Source organism: Mirounga leonina, unplaced genomic scaffold (genome assembly GCF_011800145.1).
Source record: "Mirounga leonina isolate KUSES-001 unplaced genomic scaffold, KU_Mleo_1.0 Mir_169, whole genome shotgun sequence".
Taxonomy (NCBI): Eukaryota; Metazoa; Chordata; class Mammalia; order Carnivora; family Phocidae; genus Mirounga; species Mirounga leonina.
Window position 1 is genome coordinate 20,464,518 of NW_023270431.1, and position 18,385 is coordinate 20,482,902.

The window sequence follows — 18,385 nt, forward strand, 5'->3', positions numbered from 1 at the left end:
ACTAATTGACAGGGAAATGCAAATCAAAACCACAATGAGATACCACCTTTTACCTGTCAGAATGGCTAAAATCAAAAAGACAAGAATAACAAGTGTTGTCAAGGATGTAGAGAAAAAGGAACCCTCATGCACTGCTGGTGGGAATGTAAATTGGTACAGACACTGTGGAAAACAGCATGGAGGTTCCTCAAGAAATCTTAAATAGAAATAGCATATGATCCAATAATTCCACTACTGGGAAAACAAAAATACCAGTTAAAAAGGATATATGCACTAGTTCAAAAGGATTATTGCAGCATTATTTACTATTATTTATACCAAGATATGAAAGCAGCCTAAGTATCCATTGATAGATGAATGGATAAAGAAGATGTGGTGTATATATATATATATATATATATATATAAAAATCTACAATAGAATATTATGCAGTCATAAAAAGGGATAAGATTTTTTTTTTTTTTTTGGTCATTTGCAACAACATGGATAGACCCAGAGGATATTTTGCTAAGGGAAATAAGTCAGACTGAGACAAATACCATATGATTTCACTCATATATGAAATCTTAAAAACAAAGCAAATGAGTAAACAAAAAGCATAATCAAATCTATAAATACAGAGAATGAAGTGATGGTGGCCAGAGGGAAGGATGGTAGGGGATGGGCAAATATATGGGCCAGGAGGAATGGGAGATATAGGCTTCCAGTTAAGAAATGAGTAAGTTGGGGCACCTGGGTGGCTCAGTCGTTAAACGTCTGCCTTCGGCTCAGGTCATGATCCCAGAGTCCTGGGATCAAGTCTCACATACGGTTACCTGCTCAGTGGGGAGCCTGCTTCTCTCTCTGCTTGTGCTTTCTCTCTCTCTCTGACAAATAAATAAATAAAATCTTAAAAAAAAAACTTTATTTTTCACTCATGTTTCTTTAAGTTATACAATATTTGAATAAATTAAATAATTAAAAATAAAAGAGTAATCAAATAAGGTTGGATTTATAAAGGGCTAAATTATGGGTAACTTTCAGGGACAAACATTTGTAGAGAGTTAGGGTATTTCCAATTTTGCATGTGTGCAATAGAATTATTGTGAAACTAAAACTAAACTAAAACTTTCCTAGTGATTTTAGCTTAAGTTTGGAATCATTCTGTTCATTTCACATTGAGGTGTTGAGAGGTTGTGCCATTTGTGGAGTTTTGTCAGGATATATTCAGTGATCATCAGTTTGCATTTGCACTTATATGAGTTGGGGAATTTGTGCCTAATGCTGTTTCACAGTCACTATGTTGGGAGCCAGGATACAGTTTTAACACTATTGACTTGAATGCAGCTTCAGCTCCTCTTTCTAAAATTTGGATTAAAGTGCAAGTCAACAGACTTTGGGTGGTCTCATCCTTACCCCTCAGAGAAGCAGATCCATATGACCAAACTCCTTCACAGTTTGGCAAGACAGTAGTCTTCTCTCATGAGACACCCAAGACGAGAATAGCAAGGACATTAGAGGTCAGCCCTGAGGTAGGTTGCCAGAGCTCATGTGGGCAAAATTTGTCCAAAACTGGCTTTCACTCTCTCCAGCCTTAACTCATGCTCCTAGTTGTTTCCTTTTTATAAAAATGAAAAATTATGAAATTTTCCATTGAGGTCTCAGAGGAAAATAGAAGAATAAAATAAGGATGCCAAAGAGTTGTAGAAATGTCAGCAAGTAAAAGAGCAAGCAGTATGGCATCTTTGTGCAATGGTGGCCATGTTGAGACTTTGCATCTTTGCTATTGTCATTGCTGGGCACACTTGATGGGGGAAAGATCTTGGCTGTCATTAAACTTTAAAAAGAGGATTTTAATTAATTAAACATTAAAAAGAGGATAGCACTCATCTAAAAATATGTGTTTCCTAAAACTCCATTTCTTGGACAGTTCTTCAGATCATTTCCATTCATGCTCAAAATTTCTATGACATAATACCTCAGTGTTTTCAAAGAAATTAACCTCTATGCTTGAGCTTTGTTTTTTATTATAGCCTGTATAGCCTTCAAGTCCCCATATGTGCTGTCCCTTGTGTGCGTATGTGTGTGTGTGTGCACGCACCACGTGTGTGTGTCTGGGTGTCTGTGTCTCTGTGTGTGTGTGAGAGAGAGAGAGAAAAAATCTCTTGTATTTGTCAGCTTTCAGTCTGATGTCAAGAAACAAACCTAGTGGAAACATCCCATCTGTGATTTGTTCTCCTATTCTTTCCTATAGAATATGTAGTATTTATCTACCTTGGGTAGATTTTAAATGTGTGAGAACATAAAACTGTAAATTAAAAAAAAAAAAGTTATATGTCATGCTCACCTTCCAGGCCTAGTGCTTGGCTGGCTAGTGAACTTTTCCACCTTCCAGGTGCACACCCCTGATGTGATACATACCTCATTCATTGGTTTTTCATAGATGTCCTCCTGCCAAGGGGCAGATTTTGCTTGAAAAGCATCTCGCTGGAGAGCCTCTAACACCTTTTTTGGAGTGACAAACCCATACTGAGCTTCCAGCAAAGCCAAGTCCATTTTTTCAGCTTTTAAAATGCCTATGACTTCATCTCGAGCCTGTAGGAACAAAAGCCATTTCAGAAAGCTTGCTTTATCTACCAGCAGTCTCTGAAACTGATTTCTTGAGAGTTGAGTGCTTTTTTTCTTCTATTTCTAATATAAACAAATCCTATTTCTTTATAGCACCTTTTACAAAAGGCAGTAAAATTATGTCCCTTCATCCTTCTTAAAATCTAATTACACATTATTAATGTTTTAAACGTTATCACTATACAACATTGGGGGGACCCCACATTTTTAATTGTTTGACAAGTAGATAACATGATACCCTTAAATGGATTGACATTTGAATTTTGGGGGGTAGGAAATAAGACTCTCCTATATGTATAGTAGCTGTTTTTAGGTTTTTATATAGGTTAATAATGCTAAGGCAAGTCTAGGAGCCAATTTACATGGGGTATAAAAGTGCTTCTTATTATTTAAGCCAATCTAGAAGTCATTGTTACTCATACATGCCTGGGCATTGAAGCTCATGAGCAGCCTGGGCAGAGGATGTGATCTTTCACATGGTGCATGCCAATTGCATATCATAATGACAGCCCTTTCAGATATGATTAATTGCCCTTTCAGTTGGCAGAAGGGAATTCTGTATATGTGTACTTTCTTTGATGTACATACAGGTATGAACCATAGATAATCTATTTCCATGGCAGCATACACACCAAATTCACAAGAAGCCTTCTCTTTGAACATGGGGATAATTCTAAGCCAGCTGACCTGCAATTCTCCTTCCAGAATGCTCAGAAGAAATAATAGGTCATCTCTTGAGAGGTCTTCTCCATGGTGACTGATACCACCGTGTGACTTAGGACAGGGAACAATTGCATCTGACTCACTGGTGGGGTCTTTGTCTTGCTGTCTCTGCTTCATGTCCGCAGGCCCTTGGAAACCATGGTCTTTACTATGTCTTGGAAATTGCTTTTGGGCTGAGCCCTCTGTGTCACTGCTTCTGGAACGCATTCTTTAAAGCCTGGAAAGAAGGAAAACAATTTGTACCTCTTAATGGAAGTGGAGTTTTAATAAGGGCACCTATTACTGCTTTAACAGGTCTGCACTCTTGCTGTATTTGCTGCAGCCAAAGACTCGATCTCTCTGAAGTCTACAGCAGAGAACACCCCTAGTAGATTCATAAATCACAGTTTTATTTACACTTATGTTTTTAAAATCAACATTTTAAAAAAAGGTGTTCTGCTTTGATTAAGGTCACTTATATCCATGGGTAAACAGACTATATTTGAACTTCATCCACCAAGTATTTCATGTCAGGGATCCAGGTCATACCTCCGACCACAGCCTAAGTGTTTACTTGAGTTAAGATGTACTTAACATAATTGTAAAATGGTAAATTTGCTAATTGTTCTAACTTTCTGCAGATTCACATTATAGTATTTCCTTTGGAAGTTTAAAAAATTTTTTAGAAATTTCTTAGTTTTTAGTGCTTTAAAATAGAAGCATCAGAATTACTGCTAGAAAATACCTTGGGTTACTTAGTTTTGACAACAAAGTCTAATATTAAAGGAATGAAGGCTTGGTCCCTGGCTGTATCCCTGATATTCTGCTAAAATTCCAGATCTATCCTTGGACACGTCAAGGATTTATAGTTAGGACACTCATCTCCAAAATAGGGACAATTCTGCCTATAGTAGTTGGCCATTATGGAAACAATTAAAATAAATTCATATTTGAGGTATACATTAGCTCACATCTGATTATATAATTATCCAAATTAATTTATAATAGTAAGAAAAATTGTCCCACTTTTGAGATTTTTAATGAAATGACAAGTATCAATTGAGTTTATAGTCTACTTCAATGATGTACAGATTATTAATTTTACTTCTAAAATCTTGAAACTTTTATCATCTTAGTGCCTTGCTTTTAGGTTATAATAATATTTCTTTTTTCCCCATACATTCTATAATAATATTTCTTTTAAAAAATAATATTTCTGGGGCACTTGGCTGGCTCAGTCAGTGGAATATGTGACTCTTGATCTTGGGGTTGTGAGTTCAAGCCCCACATTGGGTATAGAGATTACTTAAAAATAAATAAATATATATATATTAAAAAATAGTATTTCTTTAAAGATCTGTAAAACTAAAGCATACAGAAAAGTGTGGGAAGTATAATGAATCACTAGATGCTACCACACAAATTCATAAAATCTTAATTTCCTATATACATTAGAAAATAATTTTTTAATGTAAAGTATTATAGATACAGGTGAAGCTCCATATTTATCTCTTCCTTAACCTATTCTCTACACTTCCCACCCCAAAAGTAACCATCTTGAATTTGGTATGTATATTCCCATACATGTTTTATACTTTTTTTGAATGTGTGTATATATATTACTAAACAATATATAGTATTGCTCTGCATATTTTCAAACCTTATGTAAATAACACATTGTATATTGCTGAAACATGCTTTTTCATTCTGTATTTTCTAGATAGATTCTTCCTTATTCCATTTTACTATCAATGGATGTTTAAATAGTTTACATTTTTCTTCAGTATTAGAAGAAATGCTGCAATGAACATCACATTTTTTTCCTGGGTACATGCATTTCTCTGGGAATATTCTTTAGGACATAGGAGTGGGATTTTAAGGCTGCGGAGTATGTGTTCTCTCAACATTACTAGGGATTATTACTCCTCTAAGTGGAATATCAATTGACAGCAGAGTATTAGAGTTCTCATTGCTCCATATCTTCATCAACACTTCTATTATTAAATTTATAGTTTTTCCCATTTTGGTAAATGAAATGGTATCTGTCTTTTCAATTTGCATCCTATAATTTTTAGTGAGATGGGCATCCTTTTTTGTGTTGAAAGGCCATTTGGGTTTCTTCATAAATTGCTTGTTCATGATCTTTGCTCATTTTTCTTTTGTATTGGTTGTCTCTTGCAGATTTGTAGAAATTCATTACATATTGTATACAATTACCATTTTGTTGATTATATGTTTTGCTATTGTCTTTTCTGGTGTGTAGCTTGTATTTTCACTTTACTTATTGTATTTTATGGTATAGAATTTTAAATTTTAATTTAGTCAAATTTATCACTTTTTAAATTAGTTTTTCTTTTCTTATAATTTGCATTAGAAACCAAAACTTGATCAATGGCAGTGTAAAAGAGTGTGAAGACCATGGACTCTAGGACCATACTGCCTAAGTCAAATCTGTACTCCATTATTTATTGGCTGTAAAACTTTGGGCAAGTTACTTAATACCTTTTTTCTCATCTGTAAAATGGGCGTGATAGTAGTAGAATATTTGTAATCTAAAGTTGCTGTGAGGATTACATGTCAACACATGTCAAGTGTTTGCAACATGCCTGGTATCAAATTAGCACTCTAAATAAACATTGTCTTTTATTAATACTATTATTAACTTTATTTTTTTTCCCAAAAATTGTACAGTGAGTCTATACTACGTTTATAGTTAGGGAAAAAATTAGCAAGTATATTTGATTATCTCTTTCATCTAATAAGATGTGAGGTATGAAGAGAGAAGGAAAAAAAAAAGGATTGAAAGAAGAGCTTTGTGTCTTTGCTGAGTACTCTGTTTAAGAAGTGATTCTCACTAGGGGCACCTGGGTGGCTCAGTCAGGCATCCAACTCTTGATTTCGACTCAGGCCGTGAGGGTAGTGGGATCAAGCCCCATGTCAGGCTCCATGCTTAGTGGGGAATCTGTTTGAGGATTCACTCTCTCCCTTGCCCACGGCCCCTCCCCCAACTCAAGTCTTCACTTTCTCTCTCAGATAAATAAATCTTTAAAAGAGAGAAAGAGAGCGAAGTGATTCTCAACAGCCCCAGTTTGCTGGTACCACTTGAGATCCCTGAGTGTCAGAATAGTTTAGAAACCTTGAGGACTTCTGAGCCAGCCAGCTAGGCTTTATTCATCCCTCCACCCATACTTCAACAAGCATTTATTGAAAGTCCACTATGTGTCATGTACTAAGTTGGTTATTTATGTTGTGGCTTCCTTACTTCCCTTAATATAAATGATACACTTTTACTCGAAAGGTTTATAGAAATAGTTCCTAAAACTGGGGTTATGAGAAGTGCACTGAAGTAGACAGAAGTCAAATGAAAAGAATTCAATCACAAATCAGCTGTGGGACTTAGTTAAAACATTGACCCTCTGTGAGCCCAGTGTCCCTAGTTGTGAAGTGAGGGAGATAGGGAGGTGATCTCTTTGACCCCTTTCCCCTATGGTATATAATAATTCTTGCCAGTGTGCCTTTCTTCTAGCACAGGCTATCAATAGTATATTTAGATGAGATGGATTTGTGGATCTTCATCTTATAGAAATCCACAGAACTCTAAATGCTTCATGTGGATATGCAGTAAACCAGGTCTGATGATTTCCACCAAGAAAGAGATTATAGTTAAAAGACAATTCTTAAGGAAATAATCCCAATAATAATTTTCAGCTGAGAATTGTTTTTTTAAGTTTGCACAGCTAATAACTGGCAGAACTGGGATTTGAATCCAGGCAACCTGGCTCCAGAACCTGTACTCTAAAAATCATGCCATAATGCCATTAGGCTGTACTGCCAAAGACAAACAGTTACAGACACCTTGTCTGGAATGAATATAGACACCCTATCTGAAACATGCTTATAAACATGCTTGCTAAGTAATTACAGTACAGAAAAACAATGATCTGTGATAGTAGTTATCACAGATTCTTCCCTAGATAGCTGAGGAAGAATTCATTTATTTGAGAAAAGCAAAGCATAGAGAAGTATACTTTTTGTGTAGGGATGGAAGGTTGAGGATCTGTGGGAGATATGACTGTGGAAAACCCCATTATATGTATATTTATGTATATATAAATAATGTTTATATACTAGCATATTAATATATACTATATACCTTATTAAAACATGTATATGATATATGATATGAAAACATTCAAAAATGAAAATGAAAAATATTAATTAAAAATAATATATCTAGTTATTTTTTCCTACCCCATTGGATTGTCTTGAGCATTCCAGGAAGAGGCTTGCTCTGACCTGTAGGAATAATGGCAGGTTATTAACGTAGACTAGATATATTTAAAATTGATAACTATTGTGCTAGCTTCAACAGCACATATACTAAAAAAATTGATAAAACAGATAAATATTAAGTGCCACTTTATTTATAGATGTATTCACACATGAAGGACAGGACCACCCATGTCTTCTGTCCAATATTATTAATCTCCATTTAGGTCTTCCATGGGGTATCTGACCTGATGCTTCATACATAATGGTTATTCAACAAGGTGACTGGTTTCTTCTTCTACTTTGTGGCCTACCCCAAAACTTAGGTAGTGGCTAAACAATAACAGTTCAAAATTCTGTGGTTCGTTCTGCAGCTTACGTCATCTTGCAGCTCAACTGGGCCTAGATGGTCTAAGATGGGCTTATTCACATTTCTGTCAGCTAGTTGGGCCAGTAGACCTCAGCTGGATCATCTTATCTCTGCTCCGCATGGGCTCTCAACCTCTCAAGGCTAGACAAGGCTTCCCCACATGGTGGTCTCAGGGCAGCATTCCAAGAGTACGAGAGCTGAAATTTTAAGGCCTCATTTTTATTGTCAAGAGAACATCACAAGGCCAACCCCAATTCAAGAAGTAGAGTCAGAGATTTCATCTCTTGATGGTTGGAGCTGCAAGGTCACATTGCAGAGGAATAAAAGGGTTGGGAAGAGTTAACTACAGCCATTCTTTTAAAAACTGTAGGTCTACAACACTTACAGATTCAGATTTTTGTGAAAATTGAATAAATGTCCAGTTTTTTGTTTCATTGTTGTTGTTGTTTTTAAGTAGGCTCCACACCCAGCATGGAGCCCAACACAGGGCTTGAACTCACAACCCTGAGATCAAGACCTGAGCTGAGATCAAGAGTCAGACACTTAACCCCCTGAGCTACTCAGGTGCTCCTAAATGTCTAGTTTAAAAGGGGTAAAATATATCTGGTTCTTTAGTCCTTTAGTTTCTTGGATGCATAAGGTTTTGTGGGGAGGTTTTAATGATTTCTGTGATGTATTCCTGTGCTTTCTCTTACCTACATATTCGTGTGTGGAAAAATAGCCCTTTTCTTTAAAATTTTATTTGAGACAGAAAGCGAGCATGAGCGGGGCGGGGGGAGGGGGGTAGAGGGAGAAAGACAAGCAGACTCCCCGCTGAGCAGGGACCCCAGCGCTTAATCCCAGGACCCTGAGATCGTGCCCTGAGCCAAAGTCAGACACTTAACCTACTGAGCCACCCAGGTGCCCCACCAGTAGCCTATTGATAAGAATCAACTTGTAATCTGCTGCTAATCAATAAGGATTCCTCTGGATTAATTTTATCCAAGATGTGCCTTCCAGAATTCCAAGATAATGTAAGCTTCTATTTAGGAGAGTAGTTTAATAAGCATTTCTCATAAGTACCTTTGAGTTAAAGTCAGGCTGAGCTGCTGCAGAAAACTTGAATGAAACTCTGTATACATCCCAGCTTCCCTTGCCTCACTTTTAAGGTGAAATCTTCCAGGAAACCACAAGTGCTTTGGCAATGATGATATTTATAAGTGATAGAAAGGAATGACCTGAAATATTTTGATACTTCGTTTATTCTTTTTTAAAGTGATTAGAGTTTTTCAAAGACTGCTAATCCCTTTGGGGCTGGGGTTGGTGGCATCAACATTCTTAATGGCATGCACATTGGATTTGTGAACAGATCCATCGTGTGCAGACTTCTGGTCTACTGAGGTGTTATATGTCTCCGCATGTTTACAATGGTGGAGTTTCCTTGCCCTTGTGCCAACAACCACAAAATGATCAGTAATGAGAAGTAATTAAGTATGGAGGGGAAGAAAACAAAGACATGAATTTCATGATACTTCATGCTTTGTATTATCAGTGACTTCATTGTTTCTCTTGGCAAATTTTTAATGCATCTGTGCTTGGCCCAGGGGTGTGTACTGAGGAAAAGAAAAGTTTTGTAATAACAACCATGGTTTGGGATTTTCAGGTTACCCACCCGCCCCAAGAAAAAGGATTGTAAAGTTGCTTTTGTTTATACCAAATAACGATGCCTTGCTCTTTTCATACAGTGCTAGCAGTAACATAACGTCTGATGGTTTTGGAAAGAGAAATCCTGCTTAGTTGTCAGTTTAACATAGCCCAATGCATTATCTGTGACTATAATAGCCATAGAATGGCAGCCCTCAGGAGTCTAAGAGAGTGATAGATGGGAATTCAGGAAACCTGGCTTCTGATCTCAGCTCTGCTTTTAATTAGCCGGGCTCTGGGTTGTCATTATAAAATGATGATATTGGGCTAGGTTGGCCCTAAGAGGTCATTTAGGATGGAACAAGGACCAGGGGTTCTTTCCTTTCACTTCTATTGTGTTCCTCATCCCCTAACAGATTCCCTGACAGCAGGATTCAGGCTTGAGACTAGATGATCTCTGAGGTCCTGGGGCTTCCTATTTTAGAATTATGTGATTCTCTGTTGTCTTGTATCTATGGATACAAATATAGTTCACTTGGCCCTGAGAAGCAGATTCTGTTTTGTTTTCCTATGTGGTGACCTCGGTCAGTTTTTCTTGGGTTTAAGCTGGTTGAAATCATGGTGGATCTTTGGTAAGGATGTGTCCATGCAGGAGAAGGACAAGTAAAGAATTTGCAGCTATTTACTTAAGGAAACAGCCAAATGTAAATAGTGGCCTATTCAGCCTCCAATACACACAAACTTCTAGCCAACTCCTTATTATAAAAATTAAATTTTCTTAATCATTCTTTACTAATTTTATATATCAAAAATTGCTTATTATACATAATTGGGTGCTGTTTAGACATAATTTAGTCTCCATGTACCTGTTTATTTTCCTGTTTGAATGTTGGAGAAGAGGATATTTTATTTGTATAAAGGAACCTGAAAAAGCCTCAGTAAAAGAAATTGGTTTTGGTCTTGATCACTTACTGTGATACTGAATTAGCTGATCAAAACTCCAACTTAAGGAGGAAAATAATAGTAATAGCAGTAGCTTACATGTATTCAGTACTTACCAAATATAGGCCTGTTCTAAATGCTTTCCTTTGATTAACTCATTTAGTCTTCACAAAACTGTTATTCATCTTCATTTTGCAGAGGAGAAGACTGAGGCTTATAGCTGTTAAGTAATTTGCTGAAGCTCATACTGCTAGAAAGTAGCACATCCTAACTTGGGCAGACTGGATCCAAAGTGTCCAGCAAATTACTATACTCTCTCTATTTAGGATCTTATAAGAAGACATACATAGTAAAAGAAAAACCCTAGTTCAACATCAAGTTATTCATAAACATTTATGAACTACAGGTATTGCGCTAGGTAATTTGTTCTAGCTTATTTTTATACCTGGGTGTGGCATAGGCATAGCATAATAGAAGGAATATGGGTTTGTGGAATTACATAGATCTGGGCTTAAATCACAGCTCCAATATGTTAGCTCTATGGCCTTAGACCACACGTGGTTACTAAACCTCCCTGAGCCTTCAAATATAAAATGGAAGTAATGGTACCTGGTATAAGAGATTTATTATTCATGCTTTGCGAGCAAAGGCCCCCTGTTTATGTCTGTATCCCTAGTGCCCAACAGATGGGGACATCAGCAGGGATTCACTGAATGATTGAATCATGCAATCCTCAGCAGAGCTGGTTGGATCTGAGTAGGAACTTCTTCATTGTAAAGATGATTCATCTGGCTAGAAAGTTAGAAAAACAGTATCAGGTGTACCTCGTTTTATTGCACTTCATTTATTGTGCTTCACAGATAACTGCACTTTTTACAAGTTGAAGGTTTGTGGCACCTCTGTCGAGAAGGTCTAGTGGCACCATTTTCCAATAGCATTTACTCCCTTTATGTCTCATGGTCACATTTTGGTAATTTTTGCAATGTTTCAGGCCTTTTCATTACTATTATATTATTATGGTGGTCTGTGGTCAGTGATCGTTGATGTTAGTATTGTAATTATTTGGGGGCAGCACTAACCACACCCATTTAAGATTATTAACTCAGTCAGTGTATGTTGTGTGTGCTGTGACTTTTCTCTGTCTCCCTGTCCTCAGGTCTCCCTATTCTCTGAGGCACAATATTGAAATTAATCCAATTAGTAACCCTATAGTGGCCTCTCTAAGTGTTCAAGTGAAAGGAAGTGTTGCATGTATCTCTGTAGAATGATTGAGCTTAGTGAGGAAGGCATGTTGCAAGCTGAAAGGCTGAAAACTAGACCACTGTGCCAAACAGTTAGTCAAGTTGTGAATACAAAAGAAAAGTTCCAGAAGGAAATTTAAAGTGCCACTCCAGTGAACACATGAATTGATAAGAAAGCCAAACAGCCATATTGCCGATATGGAGAAAGTTTTAGTGGTCTAGTTAGAAGATCACGCCAGCCACAACCTTCCCGTGAGTTAAAACCTAACCCAGAACAAGGCCCTAACTTGTTTTAATTCTATAAAGACAGAGAGATAAGGAAGCTGCAGAAGAAAAGTTGGAAGCTAGCAGATGTAGGTTCATGAGAGTTAAGGAAAGAAGTCATCTCCATAACATAAAAGTACCAGGTGAAGCAGCAAGTTGTCCAGAACATCTAGCTCAGATCACTAATGAAGGTGGCTACACTAAACAACAGATTTTCAGTGGAGATGAAACAGCCTTCTATTGGAAGAAGGTGCCATCTCTAGGACCTTCATAGCTAGGGAAGAGAAATCGATGCCTGGCTTTAAAACTTCAAAGGACAAGCCAATTCTCTTGTTAAGGTACTGCAGCTGGTGACTTTAAGTTGAAACCAATGCTTATCTACCATTCCAAAAATTCCTAGGGCCCTTAAGAATTATGCTATAAATGGAGTAAGAAAGCCCGGATGATAGTACATCTGTTGCCAACATGGTTTACTGAATATTTTAAGCCCACTGTTGAGACCTACCGCTTACAAAAAGAGATTCCTTTCAAAATATGACTGTTCATTGACACTGCACCTGGTCACCCAAGAGCTCTGATGGAGGTGTGCAATGAGATGATTGTTGTTTTCATGCCTGCCAACACAGCATCCATTCTGCAGCCCATGGATCAAGGAGTAATTTTTTTTTTTAAGATTTATTTATTTTAGAGAAACTGCGAGCAGGGGAGGGGCAGAGGGAAAGGGAGAGAAGCAGACTCCCTGATGAGTGGGGAACCCAGGGTGGGGCTCTATCCCAGGACCCTAAGTTCATGGCCGGGGCCAAATCAAGAGTCAGACGCTTAACCAACTGAGCCACCCAGGTGCCCCTCATCAAGGAGTAATTTTGACTTTCAAGTCTTATTATTTAAGAGAGAGATTTTATAAGGCTATAGCTGCTCTATTTAGTGATTCCACTGATGAGTATGGGCAAAGTACATTGAAAACTTTCTGGAAAGGATTCACCGTATTAAACACCATCAAGAACATTCGTGATTGATGAGAAAAAGGTATCAACATTAATAAGAGTTTGGAAGACGTCAATTACAACCCTCATGACTTTGAGAGGTTCGAGACTTTGGTAGAGGAAGCAACTGCAGATGTGGTGGAAATAGCAAGTAGAATTAGAAGTGGAGCCTGAAGATGTGACTGAATTGCTGCAAGCTCATGATAAAACTTTAACTGCTGACGAGTTGCTTCTTATGGATAGTGGTTTCTGGAGATAAAATCTACTCCTGGTGAAGATGCTGTGAAGATTGATGAAATGACAACAAAGGACTTAGAATATTTCATAAACTTAGTTGATAAAGCAGTGGCAGGGTTTGAGAGGATTGACTCCAATTTTGAAAGAAATTCTGTGGGTAAAATGCTGTCAAACCACATCACTTGCTAGAGAGAAATCCTTCATAAAAGGAAAAGTCCATTGATGTGGCATACTTCATTGTTGTCTTATTTTAAGAAATTGCCACAGTAATCCCAGCCTTCAGAAACCATCCTGGTCAGTTAGCAGCCATCAACACTGAGGCAAGACTTTCCACCAGCAAAAATACTATAACTCGCTGAAAGCTCAGATGATGGTTAGCCTTTTTTAGCAATAAATAAAATATTTTTTAATTAAGGTATATGCATTGTTTTTTTAGACAATGCTACTACACAATAGACGTAAACCTAATTTTATATAAACTAGAACACCAAAAAATTTATTTGACTCACTTTATTGCAATATTCCCTTTATTGGGGTGGTCTGGAACTGAACCTGCAATATCTCTGAGGTATGCCTGTATTGAGAAACTAATAAGAAGTAGCTTATAGGTATAGACCTCTTATCACAGGCTAAGTGCTGTTTTAACGGCTTTGTATTATCTTATTTAATCTTAAAGAGTTTTAACCTAAAGTAAATGCTGTTAAGAAAAGGCTTGGTGAGGGGGCCTGGGTGGCTCAGTCATTAAGCATCTGCCTTCGGCTCACGTCATGATCCCAGAGTCCTGGGATTGAACCCCACGTCTGGCTCCCTGCTCAGTGGGAAGCCTGTTTCTCCCTCTCCTGCTCCCCTCTGCTTGTGTTTGCTGTGTCTCTCTCTGTCAAATAAATAAATAAAATCTTAAAAAAAAAAAAAAAGAAAGAAAAGGCTTGGTAAAGGTAAATTAAGGGTGGAGACTCTCATAGATATCAAAGACATGACTATCAGTATCAAGGTAGTGCTGGTGCCTATACAAAATTCAGAGAGTGTGTGTGTATGTGCACACACTGTGTAGAGAAGTGACTCTAGATCCTCAAGACTTACCAGAAATCTCCAGTTAATGTCACTGAATTTTGAAAATGTTTGATTGTATATACCCTGACCTTAGGCCTCCTTACCCCCACCTCCCCACATACACACATAAAACGAACTGAGGATCCGCTATATGCCTTCTTTTTATTTGACAGCACATTTAACAATCATTAGTTCTGATTTTGTGTATGTGACATTTGCTATAAGCAGTGTCATTTAAATTCAGTTCAGTAGGAAATTTGGGGGGAGAATTATTCTAATGACAAGATGGCTACATAATGCAGAACAAGTCTGTGCTAATTGTTGCATGCTCATCTCCAAGGGACAGAGCTGGCAGTGATCCAAGGCCTAAAATTTGAATGTGTTTAACATCCCATACTTTGCTGAATTTAGGGAATATGCTGTCTGCTAGCTTTACATTTCCACTTGGATTTTCCCATCTTTCTACATGGAACTATTCAGCTATAACTTAGTTCCCTCAAAGGAGAATGGAAAGAGATGTAGTAAGATTATGGGGTTCTCAGCAGAGCTGGTTGAGCCCTTAATATTAACTGCCTCATGGTAAATGTGATTCATCTATGAAAATACTGGCTATAAATAGATGTTAATAGTGCCCGGTTGCAAAAACAGCCAGGTTGTGCTAGCATGGCCACATTAGGGAAAAAAATCTTGTTGAGTATTTTATTTGGTTTCTCTTAAAATAAAAAATAAAAATTTCTTTCCTTTTATTGCCCTAGCCACCCACATTTGAAGACACTAAATTCAGCCAACTGCAATAAAGCTATCTAATGGCTAAAAAAAGACACATTGAGAAACAGATAACCTAATTTAGCTTCGGCCCCTTTATTTTTTTTTCTTCTATCTTCAGTAAAAATCATTGAAACATTTCCTTAATGGTATTTTTTCTTGTAGAGAGAGCATGGTCAAGACTTCAGAGAGGGGAATGGAAGTTGGGGGGGTGGTGATTCAGGCCCATATTCCCAGCAATTCTGTGTCCTCATAGAAAGTCAAAATCAAAGAAAGAAAAGAATCAAATAGAAGGTTTAGAAGGCAGTGTAGTAGTCATCTCATCCATCCCCCACAGTACCCAGCAATCAGTGTTTTCTGTTATCACCTGCTCAGTTGTTATGCGGCTCTAAGTGTCAGAAAGTACTTCCTTTGTGAGCTGAAATCCAATTCCCAGGAACTTCATGCATTTATCCTGCTTCTACCTCCAGAGCTAAATCAAACAAGGCTATTCCTTGTGCCACACCATTAGTCCTTCAGTGGGAAGGGCTCAATTTTTTCCAAATGAAACATTCTCAGCTTCTTCAATGACTTCTCACACCAAGTTATCTAGTCTCTGTCACCCAACACACGGTCTCACACACACATTTTGATTACACCCCATTATACCTACCTACTCTTCGTTAGGCCAGGTTGTTTCTTAAAGAAATACATGGAGTAGTTGGGCATAATTTCCCAGATATTAAACACAACTAAAGCAGTGAATTGGTGAGTGTATATATTTAGGGAAGATCTCAGTAGTTCTTCTGATGTTGGGTTTCAATTTGAATTTTAAGTGTAGATCAGAAATTTGATAGTAAACATTTAATAAAGACTTATTCCAGTTTAGCTTATCAGGTGAGTGCTTATAATAATACTTTCATGATTACATTGCTTGATACATCAGTAGATAGGTAATTGTCCTGTTTTGCAGTATAAGGAATATGAGATTCAGAAAGCTTAAATAACTTTGGCTAATAAACCTTGGGCCAAAGATGATGAAAACTTAGGTGTTCTGACACCTCTTTCTGTCCAGGCTCATGCTAGATTAATCAAAGCTCACACTTTTTGTTGTTGTTGTAAGCGTGTTCTTTGATTGCTTGTTCACTAAGTGCTGTAGTCAGAGAAGCTGCTACACTGTAGATGCAGAATAAACAGCCTGCCAATGAGGTCTAATAGAGCAGACTTACATCATGGCTTTTCTTAGCTGTGTGTTCTGAAGAAAGGACAAAAAGAAATATAAAAATCTCAGAGTATAAATAGTTGATTTATCCAAATTTTCCATTACAAATCAGTGGCTCTTTAAAGATTCTTTTCTCATTTAAGGTTGACACAGGGCTGGGAATGTTTTCCAGATCTTTGTAGAATGAACAGAAAAAGAAAATTATTTAAATATAGTCCAAATTAGCTTTAAATACATTTCTAAATGCCACACTCACAGTACTAGGTCAGAGCTCTTGAAAATCATGATTCTTTTAACAGTTTTCAAACTACATCACTTTTCATATTTTTTCCAACTCTGCTCTCTGGTTTTTCTTAGAAGCACAGTGATATTGAGCCAGTCATTTAACCTTTCTATTCTCTTTGAATTTTTGTCCCTTTGGCTCTTGGAACCAGTTTTGTCAGATCCCTTTATTCTGCAGCTGAGGCCCAGGGAGGTTAATTGATGTGCCCATGGTCATGCCTAGAGCCCGCACCAGAATCCTGATTTGGCCTATAGCTCTGTTGATGTTTCCGCAGCAACAGTGCATTTTTGGAAACCAACTCCTGTTTCTTCCAGCTCTCGGAAGGTATGAATCCTAAAAGATATATATGCATCTTTGAGAGTACCCAGAGTCTCCCACAAATTTTATTTTTCTCAACCTCTTCTTTACCCACTAGGTGACTATAGGCCTGAGAATGCCTTTAGGCCTTCTCTTGGCTAGACCAACCCAGCATAATAAAGAGCTCAGAGGTGGACAAGAGGTTCAGAAATCAAGAGTTCACATCTACAGATTTTAACATGACTTTCTCCTTTCTATTCTTTTTTATAAGGACCTGTGACTAGAATAGAGAGATTGTTCTAGAGAAAATGTTCCAACTGGTAAAGTCCCTGGGCTGTACTCAACCTTGTAGTGATTTTACTTCCCCTTTCCCAGCATTTCCCTGTGCTCAGTTTATCTTCCTGTAATTGAGAGAAGGTTTAACTCCTTGCCTCCTAGGCATATAAGTGTAGTCTGACACATTTATAATTTCTCTTACTAGAGGAAAAGAAGGAAACTGACTTTTGTAAAACTCCAGTTCTCTGCCAAATGATATGATTCATACTTTCTATTCTTTATCTCTTTTTAAAAATTCAGACACATGGAGTTAGTATTATTCTCATTGTTTTACAGATTAAAAAAACTGAAGTTTTGAGAAGCTCACAACTTAGTGTGGTAAAAATATAGGTTCAAGATTAAATACAAAATACCAATAAATAGTATAAATCATGTTCAGTGGACAAAGTGTTTGGGGAGCATTTGAGAGGAAATGACTACTCTGCCAAAGGGATTCAGTGTAAGCACCTCAGAGGGAAGTTGGGCCTTGGAGTATAAGAGTGTCCAAATCATATGTACAGATTGAAGTTAGATGAAAAACACAGTATGTGGTGAATATCAAATCATCCTTATGGCTGAAGCCAAGGAGCTATGACACTCTTTCAGAATAAGCTTTATAAGGAGGTGTTCTTTGGTGAAAGGTGAGGATAGAAAGGTGAACCATGGACACATGTAAGGCTGTTTACCACAAGGCTGTTCATAATAATGAAGATGAAACAACCAAATATCCAACAAATAATAGAGAATAATTAAATAAATCCATGGGATATACAGTACTGGCCATTTAGGCTGCCAGCAAAAGTCAAGTTTTCAAAGAGTATTTAATAATATGGGGAAATATTTTCAATGTATAATGATAAGGTAAAAAATTTTTTTTGGAAGAAGAAACTAATTTATTCGGTCACACTGCTTTCACATTTTGGAACCTTTTTTCAGAAGAGAGACAAGGATGAGTGAGACTAACCTTGAAAGTCATTAACAAGGCAATAGAAGGTTACCTTAATAGTAGTTGATGTGATTATCCCTGGGGTATGAAAAAAGACGACCAAGGAAATTTGAATGTGGACTATGTATTAGATGATGTTAAGAGATGGTGTTAAGAAGTTATTGTAAATTTTATTACATGTGTTGATGGCATTGTGTTTATATGAGAGAATGTCTTTTTTATTTTTCCAGATACCTAATGAAGTATCTGAGTGTGAAATGACATGATATCCTGGGCTTTACTTTTAAGTA

At 37.2% G+C, this 18,385-nt stretch overlaps 2 protein-coding genes across 3 annotated transcripts in view; one reads left to right on the forward strand and one right to left on the reverse strand.

The window, feature by feature from the left end:
* The window catches only part of FILIP1L (filamin A interacting protein 1 like), a 111,657-nt gene extending 108,110 nt beyond the window's left edge, over window positions 1-3,547 (reverse strand). For both annotated transcript variants that reach the window (XM_035015214.1, XM_035015215.1), the window contains exons 1-2: window positions 3,295-3,547; window positions 2,401-2,574 (exon numbers count right to left, since the gene is read on the reverse strand). In XM_035015214.1, the coding sequence (XP_034871105.1) occupies window positions 2,401-2,574; window positions 3,295-3,537 (417 nt within the window). In that variant the 5' untranslated portion in view covers window positions 3,538-3,547. The remainder of the gene's footprint in view (window positions 1-2,400; window positions 2,575-3,294) is intronic.
* The window catches only part of CMSS1 (cms1 ribosomal small subunit homolog), a 380,974-nt gene that overhangs the window by 117,356 nt on the left and 245,233 nt on the right, over window positions 1-18,385 (forward strand). The gene's annotated exons all lie outside the window — the stretch shown is intronic.